Below are 21,336 nucleotides of genomic sequence, written 5' to 3'. Positions count from 1 at the left end.
TTTACATCAGCATTACTGAGTGCATAATTGGGTTCCAGGATTTAGCTCATAAAAAGCCTCTCAATACAGTAACCTTTAGCATAAAAATAAAAAAGAAACCACATAGTGTGCACAAAATTAGGGAACTAACAACTTCTGTGAGTAGTTAGAAATGGTCAGAAAGAAAATATTTACTCTAATGGAGTTTCATCCATTAAACTATGGAAAGGAGCCTTTATGCGTTAGATTCTCTTTATCCTGACTCTCTTTAAAAAGAAAAACTGTAACATACATCTGTGACCTAGCAACAATATAGTTTGAAATAGTTTCCAGATCATTGAACTGTGCAATACCTTCAAAAATGGGATGACAAAAGGTCGCAGTGGGAAGTTAGTAGCTTCTTGCAGTTTGGAATGAAATTCTTCAATTGTCAAAGTAGAATTCTGTAGAAGGAAAAAAAATTCTGTCTTGGTGACATAACCAATGAAAACGCTTAACAAGAGAAATATTAGCCAAAATATTCTGTACAAAAATTTTGCTTAATACCCATGTTCCTCCTAATGCAATATCAGAAAATTATGCATTTTACATAGTAAGTAAATGTACTCATCTAAAAATATAGATGTAACTACATCTGAACACAGTTTCACTGCAGTGGGAGTGAATCATTTTACAAACAATCCATTTATTAGGTATATAAAGAGCAGCACTGAACTCTCAGATATTCATTGTTCATGGCTTGAAGCAAGGGCTTGAGCATCCAGAGTGCCAAGCATTTCTTATATGGTGATAAACACCCTAATTTCCCCTGGATTTCAAAGAGTTAAGGGTGCTTGCTGTTCAAACAAGAATTTGCCTAATCCACATAGAATAGGAGGCACCATGGCAGCACAAACACAATTGTTAAATTTAAAATGGTGCCCACTATATTTTAATTCTCAGTAGAGGATTGGGAAGTAACAGGAGCATATTAACATATGTATTATAGGTGTATATAATTCACTTTTTAAAGACACTTATTCCTCATCCGTTGGCAAATATATCTCAAAATTACTAAATCACATCTAGGATTATATCGTACACTAGACAACCATACTCCACAGAATTATTTACTACTTACATTCACTTGTACCTGTGCAAACCCAAGCAAGGCAGTTCAGAGTGCAGGGAAATCACAAAGTTGTCACTGAAGGCATAATTTGAGGACAATGGGCTGCACAGGTCTAACTGAATAAGCAGTTATTCTGTTATAGGTGGTGAGGTTTAAGAAGGAAAGATCCCAGCTAGATTCCCAGAGCCCAGATGACGTTTGGCAAGTTAGAAAACAGTGCTACTTATAAACAGAGGAGCACATCTGATAAGGAAATCATTGAGAAACATGACATGGAATCCCACAAAGCCACCCTTAGGGTTCCATTTTTCAAAGCAGAATCACATAAGTAAGCCTAAAATTGAAGCTGTAGTTACTAAGAATGGAGAACTGTCACCTTCAAGCACACATTCACCAGATGCTCATTACATTTTACAGACTTTGACTCCACTGTTGTTGCCAGTTACCTCAGCCCATGCAAGACAATTTCCCTGGCACACAGCTAATCCTACATTTCCACTGAAGTCAATGGGAGTTTTGGGTATGCAACTAAATGCAGAGTAGGGCTCCTTGCAAGTCATGGAAGCGTAAAATTTAAGTTACACTGTCTAAAGTGCACTTTTAGTTCATAGTTATTGTTGGTTTGTTTATTTGTCATGGTACTGACCAGATTTTTTTAGGATTGTACAAAAACATACGACAGGTTTCAGAGTAGCAGCCGTGTTAGTCTGTATCCGCAAAAAGAACAGGAGTACTTGTGGCACCTTAGAGACTAACAAATTTATTAGAGCATAAGCTTTCGTGGGCTACAGCCCACTTCTTCGGATGCATATAGAGTGAAACATATATTGAGGAGATATATATACACACATACAGAGAGCATGAACAGGTGGGAGTTGTCACCTGTTCATGCTCTCTGTATGTGTGTATATATATCTCCTCAATATATGTTTCACTCTATATGCATCCGAAGAAGTGGGCTGTAGCCCACGAAAGCTTATGCTCTAATAAATTTGTTAGTCTCTAAGGTGCCACAAGTACTCCTGTTCTTTTTACAAAAACGTGTGTGTGACATATGTGGTCTGATATTCAGCGGTGGTAGCACTCGCAGCTCCAGATGAAGTCAGTGGCAACTCAAGTGGTAACATCTGGAAATCAGACCACGAATTTTATTTTCTAGTATATCCAAGCCCTGCTGAATGAGCTATATAGATGTACATGGGAGGCAACATTGTCAGTGGCAATAAGAAGAAACCTGGGTTCAATTTCTAGTGCTGTCACAGAATGGCAAGTGATTATGGGCAAGTCATTTAACCTCTCCACATTTTAGTTTCTCTGTCTTTAAACTGGGAAAGTTATTCGAAATGTACAGATAAACAGCATTGTAAAAAGTATTATTTCTACATACCAGGAATTCCATACAAATACCATAATAAATAACATGATATACAACTGCAATACACTGGCTTAGCACGTTAAATCCCTCTTGCAGTTGGCCTAAGTGACTACAGGTCTATGCTGGACAGGTCTACGCGAGAAAAGGTTATAAGAATACCGGCAAATCCTCCTACTGTACATTAAGCTTATATTAGCAAAAATGGTTTTTCTAGTACAGTAGAACCCCTATTTTACAAACTAATTGAAGGTTAAGGAGATCATAAAAATCAAAAAGTTCATAAAATTAAGCATCTCAAAATTACTGTAGGCATGGTACATACGTTGCAGTATGGTGTAATGCACTGCCTTCTTCTCCTCTTCTTGTCTTTCAAACCACGGCAAAGTCATTTCCAATACACTGAACACATGCTGACTTTTTCCTTCATCGACAGCACTTTTGTTATGCAATTTTTTCATCATTGGAAAAAATGGTTTGTATAACTGGCCATTCGTAAGACTGGTGTTCATAAAATCGAGCTTCTATTACAGGGGTTCTCAAACTTAATTGCCCGCGACTCCCTCCTGACAACAAAAATTACTACACAACCCCAGGGGGAACCGAAGTCTGAGCCCACCCAAGCCCCACCGCCCTGGGCGGGGGAGGGCCAAAGCCAAAGCCTGAGCCCCTCCGCCCCTGGTGGGGGGAAAGAGTGGGGCAAAGCCGAAGCCAAAAGGCTTCAGCCCCAGGCAGAGGGCCTGTAACCTGAGCCCCACTGCCCAGGGCTTGGGCTTTGGTCCCAGGTGGAGGGGCTTGGGCTTTGGCTTTAGCCCCAGGCCCCAGCAAGTCTAAGCCAGCCCTGGCGACCCCATTAAAATGGGGTTGCAACCCACTTTGGGGTCCCTACCCACAGTTTGAGAATCCCTGTTCTATTATATAGCTTATACAGATTTCCATGCAAAATAAGCTATACTGTCAAAAGCATTTTTATACCGGTATAACTGCTCGACATACTTTTTTTGCCAGTATAGACAGGTTTTAATTTATTCATTTATTTTAAATCACACCCCTAACTGAAATTACTATACTGGCAAAAGTTTCTAATGGAGACCTGGGCTGAAACAGACTACTACTTACTGACAGCTAGTGGATTTACTTCTATTAGCTCTAATGGCAGGGTGCAGGGAGGCAGGTTCTCCTGGTCCCAAGTTCCATACTCCCAGAATAACCACAGTGCATGCATGCATCAACTGTTCATTACACAACTACTAATAAATCTTCCAATTTTTAAAGTTAAAACCTACTATGAACAAAAAAAGATAATAGTCACTGTTATTTGCTTACCACAAGTCCTAGCACAAGGGTACGTACTCTCTCCCCAATCTCTGGTGAAATGTCATTGCCAAACTGCTGTAAGGTTGTAAGAAATCTCTTCAGTTTGCTGAGCTGCCTTGCTCCACAAGCTGGTGGTAACTGCTGATTAGCCAGAGAGGATGAAGAGGAAGATGATGGCCCATTGCTAAAGCCATTAGGTGGAGATGGAGCTCCATTTAATGCTGTTGGTGAATGGCTAGTGCCATTGGTTACTGGTTAGAAAAAAATGGAAAGAAAGAACATTTATAAGCTTAACATTTTCTGTGTTTCACCTCAAAATTGATTGCGTAACTGTGAAAATATGAAGTAGGTGATATTTTGACTCCATTGGTATAATTAAAGATAATTAGTCTTTTGATAGAATGACTCTCCACAGTTCATGTATCTTGCACAGAAGCTGGTAATAAATGGCGTATGGATCTGGACAGCACTAGCTCCCATATGCACACATGCCAGACACCTGACATGTTTTCAGACCAGAACAAACTTCATTTGGAGGTCAGTCTTTTGTCATAGGCTTATATTACTGTAACATTTTTTAAAAATAAACTTCTCTGGAAAGAGTGCACACATATTTAGTGGAGGCTAAATTTATCTGAACATTTTTTATCATGTTTTGTACACACACCCGACAGCTGTGTTTATAAAAACAGGACTTTCAAGTTTTAACCTTATGCCACCCAATTAGAAGGCTATTTTCTCTCACACATATTTTGTAGCCACTAACATACAGAAAGATGGATTTGTATAAAAAGGTACAACTGGTGCAATGTTCACTGTGAATTTATTGTTAAGATTGAAGGCTTGTAGCCAAGTCTCTGGACTGGGCCTTGGGAATAGATATGGATTTTTTTCCCTGGCTCTACCTCAGACTTCCCACGTGGCCTTAGACTTAGCCTCTTCACATCTCAGTTCTCCTTCTATAAAACAGGTCTGACAGTACTTCCCTACTTCACAATGCTGTTGTGTGGAACATATTAAATGATTGTGAAGTGTTCTGATTTTTTAGTAATGGGGGCCATGTAAGAACCTTAGACAAATATTATTATCATATTATTATTAATGATAAAATAAGAGGCTTGAACTCACACATATTTAAGAGAGAAGGGGCACCTGCTTTAGTGTTGCTATGCTAGCCTATCTAGTTTTGAAATTCTTGTTCTCATTCTCCAGAAATGTACCAAATTAAGGCCATCTTTTTCCCTATACTGCCCTACTCGAAAACAGTCATCCAAGCAGAGTGTAACTGCTGTGGGTTTCCTACTTTAATAGCCAGAACAGCAGAAGATGAGTTTTGGGGCAAGGGATGGTCCACATATTTTAGGGCAGATGGGCCTCAACTGGGATACCCTACCTTCTTGTGCAGATTACACTAGCATTTAAGTAACAGCCCTTAACAAAAGTTAGTGCAGAACAGCTGTGCCCTGGACGAGCACAAGAGACTGTACCTGCCAGAGCAGTCTCTGGTGAAGCTGTTCCTCACACACAGGAGTGCACAATATATTCCATCTAGTGCGGTGGAACCAGGCCATCCTTAGGCATACGCAGCATACGCGGCTGTGTAGGGCACCCGAAAATTTGGGGCACCCCCGTGTCTTAGTGTCCACCCTCCCGCCTCTTCCTATCCCTGTTCTGACCCATGCAGGCTCCCACCACAGCTGGCTGCTGCAGCCTGGTGAGTCTTCCTCTGGAGGGGATCTAGTATTTAAAAGTAAAAAAGCCTCCAGCCTGCCAGACCTATTAGCACAACATTGAAACTGTTAAAGAGCCATTCAAGTGGTAATGAAGCCATTTAACAAGCACTTGCCAACCCCCAGATATATACTGTCAGTTTCTGAATTTGCTGACAAAAACAGTTGTACATTACTGTAATATTAACTCAGAACATGTTAGTCTACAGGATCTTAGTTTAAAATTTGCTTTAAAAATATTTCATTACGGTGTTGCTGAAGATTATAAAATCACATCTAAAAAATCCTTGCATAGATTTTTATATGCACAAGCTGAGTATTCATCTTTAGTCTTAAATGCTTGGATCTTCAGACATATAGTTTTTTAAATAAATCCTTCAAAAGACCATCCTCATCTAAAATACACATGCGAGCCTGGGCTGCCATTGGGCATAGGGGCACAAGTTTAATAATACTGTATAGGGCCCCATAAAACCTAAGGATGGCCCTGGGTGGCACAGACAACGTGCCAGACATGCTCTATGGACCAATGTAGTGGCGGAACAGGGCCATTTGTTGATTCTTCTGCTGACCAGGGGCCACTCATATTCCAGCCTTTAACAACAACCTTTCTTTTGCAGAATCAATGCACCCCCATAGCCACCCAAAAACTGAACAAGCCCCGAATTTGGCCCATGATGTACCATAAAACATTCTTCCACAAATAACAAATGGAGAATCACCTACATGGGAGGATATAAAATTAAAAAATGACAGGTGGCTGCTCACTGAAAACACTGAACAGACAGACTGGTGACACACTGAGCTCACTACTCTCTATATCACAATCATTATTTTAACATTTTCTTAGCCATTGGCCTCTCTCAGGCAGTGCCCTATAAAAACATGCCAGCCCCTCTGTTACTTAGGCCATGTCTACACTTACAGGTAGATTGGCACTGCTGTGATCGATGCAGCAGTGTTGATTTAGCAGGTCTGGTGAAGACCCGCTAAGTCAATGGCAGAGCACTCTCCCATCGACTCTGGTATTCTAGGTACCCAAGAAGAGTAAGGTAAGTCGACCTAAGCTACATTGATTTCAGTTACGTTATTTATGTAACTGAAGTAGCGTAAATTAGGTCGATTTACTGCGGTAGTGTAAACCAGCCCTTAGTAACAGCGAGTTATCCTCTCGCATAGCCATCCCTATTTCTTGATCACAACTCTTCTTTCACCCATTTTGAATGCTGCCAACTCTCACTAAATTTCAGCAAATTTACCACAATTCTGTGGCATTTTCAAAGTGATTTCTGTCCAAGCGGTAGATATAGCAGCAGTTCCATTTTGAGAACACTAGATTCTTAGATTCCAAGGCCATTGTTATCAGATTGACCCCCTGTATAACACAGGCCATAGTATTTCCCCCAAATAATTCCTAGCCTTTAGAAAAACATCCATTCTTGATTTAAAAATTGTCAGTGATGGAAAATCCATCCAATGGTTAATTACTCTCACTGTTAAAAATGTATTCCTTATTTCCAATCTAAATTTGTCTAGCTCCAACTTCCAGCCACTGGATTGTATTTTACCTTTTTCTGCTAGCCTGAAGAGCCCATTATTAATTATTTGTTCCCCAGGTAGATATTTATAGACTGTAATCAAGTCACCCCTTAATCTTCTTTTTGATAAGCTAAATAGATCAAGCTCTTTGAGTCTATCACTATAAGGCATGTTTTCTAATCCTTGAATCATTCTTGTGGCTCTTCTCTGAGCCCTCACCAATTTATCAACACCCTTCTTGAATTGTGGACACCAGAACCAGACACAATATTCCAGCAGCAGTCACACCAGGGCCAAATATAGATGTAAGATAACCTCTCTATTCCTACGCAAAATTCCCCCGTTTATGCATCTGTAGCGGGATGGTCACCCGTTCCTGCCCTGAGGGGTTTAAAACAGCCCTGGAGGAGGGCTGTGGAAGGGCAAGATGCCTGGGCTGATTGGGAGGAAGCCGGATCAGCTGGGGCCACGCCCCAGTCAGGGCCCAGCTGGCCCTATAAAGGCTTGAGCCGGGAGTTCAAGCAGACAGAGTCTCTCTCTGACTGGAGAGGGAGACAGGCCTGGCTGCTGGGGAACTCACCTGGGGACCTAGAGTGAGGCAGGGCTAGGGAAAGGCCTTAGGAGTTGGGAAGCCCTAGGCCAGCAACTCCCCAGGCTGCAGGGCCTAGTCTTAGGCCCACCTAGGTATTGGGCTTGCCTGAGGGTGGGTAAAGGCAGCCAGTCCAAACCCTTTTGCCTATGATGAGTGGCTGATACTGCAGTCTGCCCCAGTGAACGGGGACTAGATGGAGACTGGGCAGTAGCCAAAACTGAGGCGAAGTGGGGATAGTGGGTGGGGAAACCCAGAGAAAGTGGGGTACTGCCAGGGGGGCAGCACCCAAGACAAGGGCTTGGGTGCTGGGAGGGACACGGGGGTCAACGGCAAGCGGATCACTGGCCTGCAGAGGGCGTTCCTGGGTCGAAGAGCTAATTCCTGAGGACGACCAGTAGGAGGCGCCGCAGGGGTGAGTCTGAGCTGTGTTAAAGCATCCCAAGATCATATTAGCTCTTTTAGCCACAGCATCACACTGGGAGCTCATGTTCAGTTGACTATCCACCACAACCCCAAATCTTTTTAAGTCACTGCTTCTCTGGATAGTCTCCCATCCTGCAAATAATGCCTATATTCTTTGTTCCTAGCTGTATACATTTACATTCACTCATATTAAAATGCATAGTTTACTTGTGCCCAGTTTACCAACTGATCCAGATTGCTCTGTATTAGTGACCTGTACTCTTCATTTTTTACCACTCCCCCAATTTTTGTGTCATCTGCAAACTTTATTAGTGATGATTTTATGATTTCTTCCAGGTCATTGATAAAAATGTTAAATAGTGTAGGATCAAGAACCGATCCCAGTGGGACTTCACTGGAAACACACCAGCTCCATGACAATGCCCTGTTTACAATTATTTTTCAAGACCAATCAGTTAGCCAGTTTTTAATCCATGCAATGTGTGCCATGTTCACTTTATGTGGTTCTATTTTTCTAATCAAAATGTAATGTGGCACCAAGTTACTAGAGAACACGGCTCCTAGATTGGGTGGCTCCTGCAGAGCTTCAGCATAAGAACATAAGAATGGCCATACTGGGTCAGACCAAATGTCCATCTAGCCCAGTATCCTGTCTTCCGACAGTGGCCAGTGCCAGGTGTCCCAGAGGGAATGAACAGAACAGGTAATCATTGAGAGATCCATCCCCTGTCACCCACTCCCCATTTCTGGCAAACAGAGACTAGGGACACCACCCCTGCCCATCCTGGCTAACAGCTATTGATGGCTATTAGCCAGGATGGACACAACTCCAGTGTGTGTGCTGCGTAGGGGAAGCAGTATCCAAACCAGAGAGGAGCTGGCTTAGGGAAGCCCCAGACAGCAGCCACGGCAGCTCCAACCCATGCTCCTCTTAATGCTGCATTGGGGTGGGTATCTGAATTAATATAGTACATTAAATACAGTAAAGATTGTGAGGCACTCAGATACTATGGTGACGGGAGCCATATAAGTACCTAAGATAATGTAATTGAGGATTTGGAAAGGATGGGAGTTTGTCACACTCTCCAGATGTCCTCTGCCTCCTCACTCACTGCTCTGGGCTCTATACTGAGTCCATACAGGAGGGGACAAGGGGCAGTGGACCAAGGAGAATGACTTAGAAGGCCCAGAAAAGCAGGGAGCACAGAATCTGGGGAAGGGTCAGGAGAACCAGGCAAATACTGTGTTCAGAGGAGGCAGTAGATAGGGACTGTCTGGGAAGCCTGAGGAAAGTGTCCACGGGGAACAGGAAGCAGTAGAAGTGCACATTTTCCATCTGGAAACACACACACACACACACACACACACACACACACGGGGTAAAGACTAAGGATGGCACATTCTGAAAATAATTAAACAAACAACAAAAAAGGAAGAAATACACAATAAATAAATAACATAAATAAACACAATTTTTGTTTTAAATCTTATCTCAGTCCCATGATGGTCAAATTTGTAGGTTGGCAAAAGTCTGTGTTGTTGACAAAACAGAATTTAATATTTGCAATTTTCAACAAAACCGTGAACAAGTTAGTGATTCTTCTTCTGTAAACACCAACCGGCCCAGAAACGGATACACTTGGGCTGTGGACATTCACATATTATTGGGAAACAGACACTAGAACAGTACTGTTTGTACTGTAACTTGGCACTGTTATAGGCAGATGCCAGATCACTTGAAGATTAAAAAGCTTTAAAGTTAGAGGTAGGTTTGATATCAACAGCATGAGGAAAACAAAGGAATCCCCTAAAATGCATCGGTTCGCATAGATTCTAGACTTATCCAACAAACACAAATTCTGCAAAGCCTACAGATACTGATTAAAGGAAAGCTATGTCCTCTTCTTCTTGTTATTGATAATAGAGTTTTATAGCATCCATAATTGTGCTTGGCATTTCACACAAGATACAAGTCACAGCTCTGATGAACTTACAATTTAATATTGCAATCCTGCAACAACTTAAAGAACATGCAAATCTTTAAGTACATGAGCAATCCCTGAGCCTACTCACATGCTTAAAGTTAAGCAGTTTTATAAGTCTTTGCAGGATCAGTGCCTATGAGTGAAATTTATGCCTGTGCAGAGGGCTAGTACAAATATTATTCACCATTTAAGTCACATGTAAATCCTCCAAATAGGGCTCCCCTGGAATTTAAGAGGTACCGAGGCCTTGCACTTGCCTTCTGCACAGGGATAAATTGCATGTGCAAAATGGTGTACCTGACAGACAAGGAGGGGGCAAGGGACAAGGGTTGCAGAAATAACATGGTGCTGTTACTGTGTGTAAGCATACATATGCCTACATGGTTCACAAGTATTTATATTAAAAAATGTCAACACACTCTTATTTTTATATTATAACAATGCAGTGTAAGAGACAAAAATATTTATTTTTAGAAATGGGGGAAAGAAAATAGAATAATGAATAATGACCCAGATAATGGACCAGATTCTGATCTCAGTTACACCGATATAAATGCAGAGTAACTCCATTGATGTCAATGCAGATTTTTTTGCATTTATATCAGGTTAACAGAGACTGGAATCTGGTCCACAGTGATTGAGGTAAGTCAAATAGTCACAGGCTAGGGATTTCCAGATTCAATGTGACTGGTTCGAGATAAAAAGATATTTCAGCAACTTTAGAAAACACAGTTCTAGAATGACTGTTAATGTAATTCCTGGTTAATGTTTATTAATTTATTTTCAGGAGGAAGGAGAGGGGAAAGGGCATTTATCTTTGAATATCTTTGTCTTTCCCCCTCAAAAACTGATTAATACCATTGCATTTATTCAAAAGGGAATGCGATTTCACCACACTACAACAATAAAGCTGAGAAGAAAGTCTCCATATTTCTTTTATCAGGAATTATATCATTGGAGCAAGAGTGCAGGGGAAGTTAGCACTGACTATTCTTTCACTATGCACCCAACCGACCAATAAATTAGGACACCTCTGAACTGACTGGCTTCACAGATTAAAATGTACTAATCTGTAGTGTTCTTAGTTTTGCGTAATGACTTTATTGCAGTATAATGAATTGCTGCTCTAGTCATGTCATATAGGGTTCCCTTCACATAATTTGATTTCTTACATACAGGAAGAATCAAAATCTCACATGCAAAAGAATATGGAACAAAGCAAGAAAATAAGTCTAATTACACGTTGTGGGTGTGAATGAACTGGTTCTTGGAGCTCCTTGGGTAGTGGGAGGAGGTGGCATTGTTGGAGGCGTCAGCCTGGATTGCGTCTTCACATCCACGGGTGAGTCTGGCATTGTGGAATGCTTCTCAGTGCGATCTGTAACATACCACATGAACACACTATTTTATTTCTCCAAATACATCAGTTCTGAATAAAAAGCGTAACCATGAACTAAGCAGCTTCAGCAGCTTCTGCGGAAGATGAACATATTTATCTACTTCAGCTTGTTTTTTCAAGATTACATCGTTGAAACTGCACTTAAGAAGGTGTAACACAGATAGGACCTCATTTATAAGCAGGGTCGTATTATCTTGTGATTTTATTTCTAGCATGTGCAGATGCTACCCCAAAAACAGTATTGGAGCTGCAATAATGCCACCTCACTTGAAGGCTTTAACATTAGCCAAAAGGAGAAATTAGATGAAGAGTCAGGAAGGTAATAAATCCCCTTATGACAACTCTGGAAGAACAAAAACCTGAAGCGCTTTTGTACAGGTGAGATATTGGCCATAGCCAGCGCTCTTCATGACTGGTTTTCCCTGTAGCACATGCTGCCTTCTTCATCTTTTGTCTTTGTAAGTATAACGGATATCAGGGTTAATACTGCCTGTCTCCTGCCCAGGTTTACCAGTCCGCCTCCTGGTTCTTTTTTAAATCAACAAGAAATAAATACCATATGCCATATAACACAAGGTATCTTTGGCAGACACGGGACTCGTGCATTTATACTAGTTTATTATTAATATCAAAAACACTGTCAGCTGTTTCAACTTATACCTTTAACATCAAGGACAACTGCAGGCATCCTCCAATTTTGGGAAATTTAAAGAAGCAAGAGGAAAAAGGACTTGACAATTCTCCTGATGCAATATATTTGCCACTGAAACTACAAGATTTAACTCTGTTTTACCAGCTTTTATATCTAAATTCAAGAGGTACATTTGGAAAAAAAAAAGAAAATCTTAAAATCTGTATATCAAGAATGGGCAAAACAAAGCAATACACCATTTACCTATTTAAGGCCACACTGTGATTGCCTTACTCACATCAGCAGTTCATTGAGACTCCTGGAGTAAGTAAGATGATCACATTTAGCCTTTAGTGGTCATTAGCTACTAATGTAACTTTTCCAAAGTTATTCCCCAGGAAAAACAATTGCAAAAATACTTGTTCTTGAGAAGATGAGACCTTCAAACTGTCGATAAAAACAGATACAAGATACACACAAATACATACATAAAATTATATACACACATTATATTATATATAACATGCACATATGTGTATTAAAGAGGGATTCCAGTAATATATTTTTCAATAGAAATATTTTAAAGGACCATTAGAAATAATACCAGTTCATTTAATTTAAAAAGAGCAGGTAATTGGTCCCAATCCCTTACTACTAAGAAACTACAGAAATATGACATGGCCACATATTCTGCAAAGTTTTGCAGTTGCAGAAGCTATATTCAACGTTTTCTTTCTCTTTTTGAAAAAAGACCAGTTTCTATAAAGAGAGTTGTTAGTTTTTTTCAGACTTTAGAAATAAAAAACCCTAAGAATGAGAAAATAAAACCATATGAGTGGAAGGGAATATACTTTGTAATCATAGCAGTAAAGAATCTGCAGTGTTGATCTAAGGTCAATAATCTCGGTAGTGTAGTAAACAGTGCCCAAAAAGACTGGCTGAAATTGTAAGGCATCTACACAGCCAGGTGAAGTGTGGTAACTCAAATAATGGGAGCAATTATGTTTTCCATACAAATCTCTCTCTGAATTGCTATGCTGAAACATTTAAACCAACAACTGCAACAAATCATTTATTTAAAATAAAGAACTTTGGAAATTAGCCTCAAAATGTTAATTACTTCCTTAATAGTTTAATTTATCTCACACTCACCTCAACCAACCTCAGCAACAAGGGAATAAATAGCTTTCAACTCATGTTGCAGCTGAGGGAAAGAGGCACAGCAGTGAGTAGAGGCCCTCCTAAATAAAGGCAAATATTTCTGACATGCCAAGAAAGGAGAGAGAAAGGGAGGCTTGCCAGAGCTGGCTGGGAGATAACAGTGGGAACTGCTGGTCCATCTGGTTTTCATTCTGCTAACACTCACATTGAACTGTTAGAGAAGGCAGTCCAGGTACACAGATTTGAAGCATGTGGGAGCACAGACACAGCCAGGGAGAAGATGGAGGTGGATGGAGGAAAGAGAGAGAGAAGTCAGAACTCCACTAGCAGTCTGCTGTTCACACAATCTATATCCTCCCGTTCAACTGTTGATAACTAAAAGCAATTCTGCTATCATGAACAATCACAACTTCTTCCTTCCTCCCCGCAAGTCCACTTAGCTTTTGATCTGGCCTGAATTTTGGAACAATCCCTACTCAGAGGGAAAATGAGCACATTTAAGAAACAGACTAGAATGGTTTATATTTTGTTATTTAAATGGACCATGTAGTTGCACTAGTGTATTGTTTTTGTGCTCCAGTTTCAGATTTTCAATATATTATAACCTGTTCATGTAACGATCCAGGATTTCTTTTTAAATGATTTTTATTCACTAATTTATTATGTCCTTAAGCACGTAGGTTTATCTTTAATTACAGTAGTAAGTATAACTATTGTTATTAGCACCACCTCCTGTTAGGGTGACCACCTTTTCAAAAGGCAAAAGGGGGACACATGCAGGAGCCCCACTCCTCTCTGTGGCCCCAGCTCTGCCCCCTCCTCCCCTGAGCACCACCCCTGCTTCTCCTCATCCCCCCGAAGCCCTGCACCCTGGCCAGGCTGGAAGCCAGAGCCAGGCCATGGTAAGAGCTGCCTAGGGAGCCTGGGCTGCTGTGGGGAGCCCTGGACCCTCCACCTGCCCTGGGCGGGGGGGGGGGGGAAGATGGCGAGAGCAACCCCCAGCCCATGTCCCCATCCCCTGGGGCAGGCCACCCAGGACAGGTGGAGGGTCCAGGATTCCCCACAGCAGGGCCTTGGAGGGAAGAGGAGGAGCAGGGGGCAGGGTCTTGTGATGAGGGGGGCTAAGGCCCACCTCAGCCTCCCACCATGAAAAGGCTGGTGCCACCCCTGAGCCTCAGGCAGATGTGGAGTGCACTGCAGGGAATCTGGGTCAAATGCTGTCCCGGAGTCACTGGGGAGTGGGACTTGAACTCTGCATTTTGGGACTGTCCCGCCCAATTCTAACAATGCCACACCTGGCAGACTCGAGGCTGCATGCTCTCCTGAAAAGGGTAGGGTTTGCAGTGCCAGAAAGGAAACATAGACTGCAAAGCTTGCTCTTCTGCCTGGAAGGCACAGAATAACCACACAGATATTGAGCCATCCCAGGAGGATGGCCTTCTCCTCTGTACTTGTGTTGGGGACAGGAAGATAGGATACTGGGCTAAATGGATCTTTGGTCTGACCCACTATGGCCATTCTTATGTTCTCATGTTCCTCCTCCGGCACAAAAGCTCCTCCTGCTGCTGCTACCATTAACTCTCCACCCTTTCCCTGAGCTGTAGATTCCCAGACATGTGCGTACAGCAGGTGCTTCCCAATTCTACTTACCCACCCACAAACTTGCAGAGCCCTGACTACTCTGATTTCAAACACAGGGGCTCCTCAAAGAAGATAAAGGAATAGAGGGGTGAAGAAGAATTCTGAAGTGTCACCGCTTATACACACTATTACAAATAGTAATAGGGAGGGATAGCTCCCTATTACTGGGGAGGGATAGCTCAGTGGTTTGAGCATTGGCCTGCTAAACCCAGGATTGTGAGTTCAATTCTTGAGGGGGCCAATTAGGGTTCTGGGGCAAAATCAGTACTTGGTCCTGCTAGTGAAGGCAGGGGGCTGGATTCAATGACCTGTCAGGGTCCCTTCCAGTTCTATGAGATAGGGATATCTCCATATATTATTTATAATTATAAATTCTTGTTATTCTAATTGTGAGCCTTGTAATATTTGTTGTTTTTTTAAAGCCCCAGGTTCTGGAGTCATGTGATTATTACATGAAAATCTTTTCTTTTCTTTTTTAAAATGAAAATTGAAACAGTGTTCACCCTCATAGTTGCAAAGAAAAGCCTAAAAATGTGAACCCTCAAGACTCAAAAATCTAAAGACAAATAAAAAGGAGCCAACATTTATTATTGTTAAAATCTCATTTTTGGGGGCTCATGTTTTTTGGATGCTTGGGGTTTGTAATACTGCCCATACAGTCTTCACACAAGTCCCATGTGGATTTTTTCATCTCTGTACATATAAAGGGGAGGGAGAGCATCCACTCCGAAGCCTAAAGAGGAGGTAGGGTTGCCAGGCATCCGGTTTTCGACTAGAACGCCTGGTCGAAAGGGGACCCTGGCAGCTCCGGTCGGTACCACTGACCGGGATGTTTAAAGTCCGTTCGGCAGTTCTGCGGGTCTAAGGCAGGCTAGTCCCTACCTGTCCTGGCATCGTGCTGCACCCCGGAAGCGGCCAGCGTGCACTGCCCCCCCCCCCCGAGCACCGGCTCCGCACTCCCAATGGCCGGAAACCGCAGCTAATGGGAGCTGGGGGGTAGGGGGTGCGTGTGGGTGAGAGCAGCGCACAGAGCCTTCTGCTTTGCCCCCCCCCCACTTAGAAGCCGGACCTGCTGGCCGCTTCCAGGGTGCAGCATGGAGCCAGGACAGGCAGGGAGCCTGCCTTACCCTTGCTGCGCCGCTGACCGGGAGCCGCCCGAGGTAAGCCTGCGCCCCAACCCCGAGTCCCAATCCCTTGCCCCAAACCTGAGGCCCCCCAAACCCAGAGCCCCCTCCTGCACCTGTAACCCCTCATCCCCAGCCCCACCCGAGAGCCCGCACCCCCAGCCTAGAGCTCATACCCCCTCCTGCACCCCAACCCCTGTCCCAGTCCAGTGAAAGTGAGTGAGGGTGGGGAGAGTAAGCCACCAAGGAAGGGGAAATGTAGTGGGTGGGGGCGGGACCTCGGGGCAGGGGCAGGGCCTTGGGGAAGGGGCGGAGCTAGGGTGTTCGCTTTTGTGCGGTTAGAAATTTGGCAACCATAAGAGGAAGACATATTCACATATATGTTGGTTTACAGGGATTCATGTGCATTTGCTCCATTTTCATTACATATGGGCTCATATGCCTTGAGTTTCACTTGGAATTCAAAAGAACTAAAAAAAAAACCCAACAAAACCCTAGTCAAAACTGTGGAATTCCATGCGGTTTCACATGGTTTTGATGCAAAAGCATAAAACTAAACCCATGTCTGCAAACCTTAATTCATATACACCTAGGGTGAGTTTTGAATCTGTAATTAAACCAGGTGAGTTTTGAATTTGTAATTAACCAGGTGAGTTTTGAACAGCTTCAGGTCCATGATGAAAGCTTCACACAGCCCATATGTTCACCATCTCTCAAAACCTCACACATAATTTAAGAGTACAGTTCGAATGGATAGTGAGAACAGCCTATTTCAGGTATAAGCATTTCTACTTCAGAATACTAATAAGCAGCCAAAGCTCTGGAATGGTTAGTCTAGTCCTACCAAATGGGTCTTAAGCCCAGAGATCCTCCAAACTACAAGAAAAAGGAGACCATCTGCAATTCATTCTGTATTGTTCATTGCAATCAATTCAGGATGGAGATAGATGGTGAAATAATGGGCCAGCCCTAATCCATACACACAAGCCTCTGGAGCAATGACAGATTTAGGATAAATTCAGAAAGTATGTTTCAAGTATGCAGGGATCTATTGCATTTGTTTTGGATTATATTAAAAAAAACATTTTGAAATATACATTCTTGAATTTCTTTTACAGCAAAGAGCTAAGAGCTGTGATTTAACCACAGAAACTTTTTGCTCCATTTTAAATTAAAGAATGCCGTAAAACCAACTTTAAATTATGACGTTTCTTTGCTGGATTTTTTGGTTCAAGTAACTACACTGTTCTTGTCATACCTTCAATTTTTACAATGGGAACTATTTTTACCACTGTTTTTAGCTGTTAAATGAATGTTGATATTTACTATAAGTGTAACCAGCCTTATAAAGTAAATATGGGGGGAAAAACACAAAGAAAAATCCCCCCAAAACCCAAAACATGTGCATGAGAGAGGAAGGGGGAAAGAGATGTACATGTATTCAAATAGATTTACTTCACTTCCTGTATCCTAAATGATTTAGTCCATTTTTAAAACAAGGCGGTCTTTCATATATGGCAAAATTTCAGCATAAATGGCAGGCTTCCAAGTCTAATGCATCAAGGAAGGCTGATCTATGGAACAAAATATGGAATATATAAATATTTTACTGATACCATTTCAATAGCCAATTCAATGTCAAGCATTTCTAGAAGTGGTATGTTTTCAATTTCCTTTTTTAAATGAAAAAACGTATGGTATAATACGCTGTGGCATTTATTTTACTTTTAGTTAGAGCAAACAGTTCCAGATGTATATTCAGGCATGAAAGAGTCTTAAAAGACGCTCTATATTGATTTTACCTAGTATTCCTGTGCCAACCCACAAAAAAATTGGTGTTAAAGGTTGCTGAATTAAACCAGTTTAAATTTCTACTGTCTAGTTTCCTTTACAACTTACCCTGTAAACTAGCAAAAAGGAATGTAAAAAGCCCCATGCATGTAACAGAATAGAAAAATAAGTTGATCCAGATATATAAATTGAGCTCAAATCCATCTAAAGGATTTTGTACTGGTGACCATCACCGTAGTATCCATACTAATATTACTGTCAAATACACTATTGTGATGGTTTTGAGATTGGATAGCACATTAATGACATACAAAACAAGGGAATGGGTCATAACAGTGATGAACTGAGAGAGGAAAGCCCAATTAAGTCCAGTGAAAAGTAATTATTTAGCAGTTACATAGCACTTTTCACCCATACATCTAGCACTTTGCAAAGCTGGGTAAGTCTCGTTCTCCCCATTTTAATTACAGACAGGTAAGCTAAGAAACACAGAAGACAGTTTGACTTGTCTAAGGTCATACATAGGAAGTGCTGCTAGTACTGAGAAGAGAACCCAGGACTCCTGACTACCAGACCCATCCTTTATCAACTACACTACAATGAAAGGAAGAAGAGGAAAGAATGTTTTAAATCAGTCCCTAGGAACTATATGAAGGTAGCTGTTCTAGTGAGAGAGAGATTTGCTTGAGTGTTAAAGGAAACAAGTAAGCAATGGAAGAAGGCCATTCCTCCCTTCCCCACACTCACTATTTTTGGGAAATACTGGAAATCTCTCTGTGCAGCCACAGAACATGATGCACAGTCAGCAGCACTGCAGCTTCTCCCTCCATAAAGTACTGCCAATGTGCCTCAAATTTGTTTGAGAGAGACAGCGAGTGCAGTCCAGTCTTCATTCCCATTCATTGCTTGGCCTCTCTACTGAGGCTGCAAAAAGGGATTCTGATGCTCATGGAGGTTTTTGTGCAGTGAACAAATGTCCTGAAACCCTCACTTTACTCACTCAGTCTACAGAACTAATCAGACATTCATAATTTTCTGAATCAGTCTCAACTGGATTCAAAATACTGACCTAGAGGTGGGGAAGGAATCTGAATCCCATTACAAATTCTGTGGCCAGAAGAAACCCCTCAACAAGGATCTCAAAGTAGTAGTACTGTATTAAAGGTAAATCAAACTTTCAGGCACTATCCTTCATCTGAAGAATAGTATGCAGTCCTAACAGATATATATCTGAGGAATAGGTATGCACACAAGACAACAGAGATGGAAGATATCAACTGGGCTTGCAAGATGACATAACAATTGATGGCATCTTCAGTATGATGTGCATGAAACTCTTAAACACCAACAAATATAGCTGATTTTCCATAGTGCAATACAACAGCTTTCTGACAACCTTATCTCATTCTTTTCCAACTCAAATAGTTGAGCCCTTAATCATCTTCTCCACATCATCAGCTATTCTTGGAAATAAATGGAAGTGCATCCATTCTATCCATTTCTGCCCAGTTCTTTCATCTTCTGCATATAAACTATGCTTCTGAGATTGCCCTGAAATTATCACAGACACCAAGTTATCAAACTATTTCTTTAGCACATCTAAAACAAGGCAATGAAAATAATGTATCCAACACTCTGTCACATGAATTAACAAGGGTGTTTGTGATATTATCCCCTAACTCGAATCTAAAGGGTTTGTGGATTATATGTGCCAGGCAAATGCCAGCATATGCTTTGGAAAACTAGACTGTCACTCATTACCATGACAACCAACGATGCAGGTATGAAGCACACCTTTTAGTTTGGATTCTTGGACTAGTGTCTGCTGCAAATAGGCATGGCTTGAATATTCTTAAGGAATTGAGAGGTGTATCACCCCATGCCCAATGAAGAGAAGAGAAGGGTGTTCAGGGTTATGGGTTGCATCAAAGGTAAAATGATCCAGTTGTTCTAAATCCTGAGTTGAGATGCCTTTGCTCTGACAGATTATTTGATTGCAAACTCCCAAAAGAAACACACTTAGCATATGATTTTATTTAGAGAAGCGTTTGCTTTATATTTTATTTATTTTAAGTGTTGTTTTGCTAAAGCATTTAACTTTGAAAACTCAGTTAATTTTTAGTCACTTTTGGACTGCAAATACTGAACCCACAATTTTGTCAGAGGTATACATTTCCTGATGTATCTTCTCTTCCTTTGCCTTGTGGTTTCTGTTGTTAAAGTCCAAAACAATAATTGGCTGGGGAGGGTGTAGTCTAAACCCAGATTAACCATCAACAAAACATTCTACTAAATATTTCAGTGGGAACTTAAGGAGATAACCTTTCGCCCTAGGAGAGGTCTACAAGAAAAATAAGGGTTAAAATGAGGCAGCGGCTTTAGTTCTTATTAAACCTTCTAAATATAAAATCCACAAATTCCCTTGTCAAGGCTGACTGCATAGCAGTTGGACCGTATTGAAAGCGATGACAATACATATTCATTTTAAATACCCAGTGATCTTGGCAGTTAAACATTATAAAAATTCCTATACATATATGAGTATGCAACTAAGGCAATTAATAAGCAAAATGTTCTCCCAAATCTGTACTCTAAATGCTATTATCCTAATCCACCACTATGTTTCCTGAGTCTTTTCCTACTTTTTTTTTTTTGCTGCGAAGGCAACACACCAGAACTGTATGGAGTAAAGAGACTCATGGGAGCAGAGGAGTGGAATCTTCAACCCTACGCCCACCCTGCAACAGCTAACACAGAGGTGCTCGCTCCCCAGCGACTTTTACAAATTATGGAGGGGGCAGCACATATGACAATTCCTTCAGATTGGTGAACAATCCCGCCTAGCCCTTTACTCCCGCGAACAGAGCCATTGGAGCATCTGGGTTTGTGGCTTTGAAAGGGCTCTCCACTTTACAGTATTTCACTTGCTTTTTGGTCCTTGGTCCACCTGGTAGAGGTAGTAATGGTGGAGGATCTGTCCTCAGAGGGTTCACTTATAGCAGCGGTTCTCAACTGGGGGTCCGCGATCCCCCAGCCCTTTCAGGGGGATGTGAGATCCTGCAGCTGAAACCCAGAGCCCGAGCCCCGGCACCTCCTCCCGCAGGGCTGAAATCCTAAAACCTGGAGTCCCTCGCTGCGGGGCTGAAAGCCCCAAGCCCTGGCGCCCGCCTTCACAGGGCTGAAAGCCCCAAGCACTGGTTGCCCTCCCCTTGCCCCCACTTCAGTGCCAGAGCGGGGCAGTCCCAGGGGCAGCTCCACACCCGCCCCCATCCTCCTCTCCCTGCCCTCGAAGCCCCACCCCCTGGCCAGGTCGGAGGCGGGAAGCCAGAGCCTGGCAGTGTGGGCAGCTGCTGCTCTGGCTGGTGTCATGGAGCAGGCAGCCACGGCATTCCCCCGTCTGCTGCTGGTGACCGGGTTTGCAGCTGCTCCTCAGCTCACACAGCCAGTAAGAGCCACCCAGGCACGGGGACCCGGCTCTATGGCTGGCAGAACCCTTGGGGAGCAGTGACCACAGGGGAGCCCTCCTGGCACACAGCCTATA

General features: G+C 42.2%; 1 protein-coding gene across 1 annotated transcript in view; it reads right to left on the bottom strand.

Annotated features, from left to right (window-relative positions):
* The window catches only part of RUNX1T1 (RUNX1 partner transcriptional co-repressor 1), a 117,122-nt gene that overhangs the window by 53,326 nt on the left and 42,460 nt on the right, over positions 1 to 21,336 (bottom strand). The window contains exons 2-4 of the mRNA XM_065398058.1: positions 11,289 to 11,426; positions 3,789 to 4,030; positions 333 to 422 (exon numbers count right to left, since the gene is read on the bottom strand). Of these exons, the coding sequence (XP_065254130.1) occupies positions 333 to 422; positions 3,789 to 4,030; positions 11,289 to 11,426 (470 nt within the window). The remainder of the gene's footprint in view (positions 1 to 332; positions 423 to 3,788; positions 4,031 to 11,288; positions 11,427 to 21,336) is intronic.

This window comes from Emys orbicularis, chromosome 2 (assembly GCF_028017835.1).
Source record: "Emys orbicularis isolate rEmyOrb1 chromosome 2, rEmyOrb1.hap1, whole genome shotgun sequence".
Classification (NCBI taxonomy): domain Eukaryota; kingdom Metazoa; phylum Chordata; order Testudines; family Emydidae; genus Emys; species Emys orbicularis.
The sequence above is the reverse complement of the archived record's forward strand: the minus strand, read 5'-3'. Positions and strand labels throughout refer to the sequence as shown.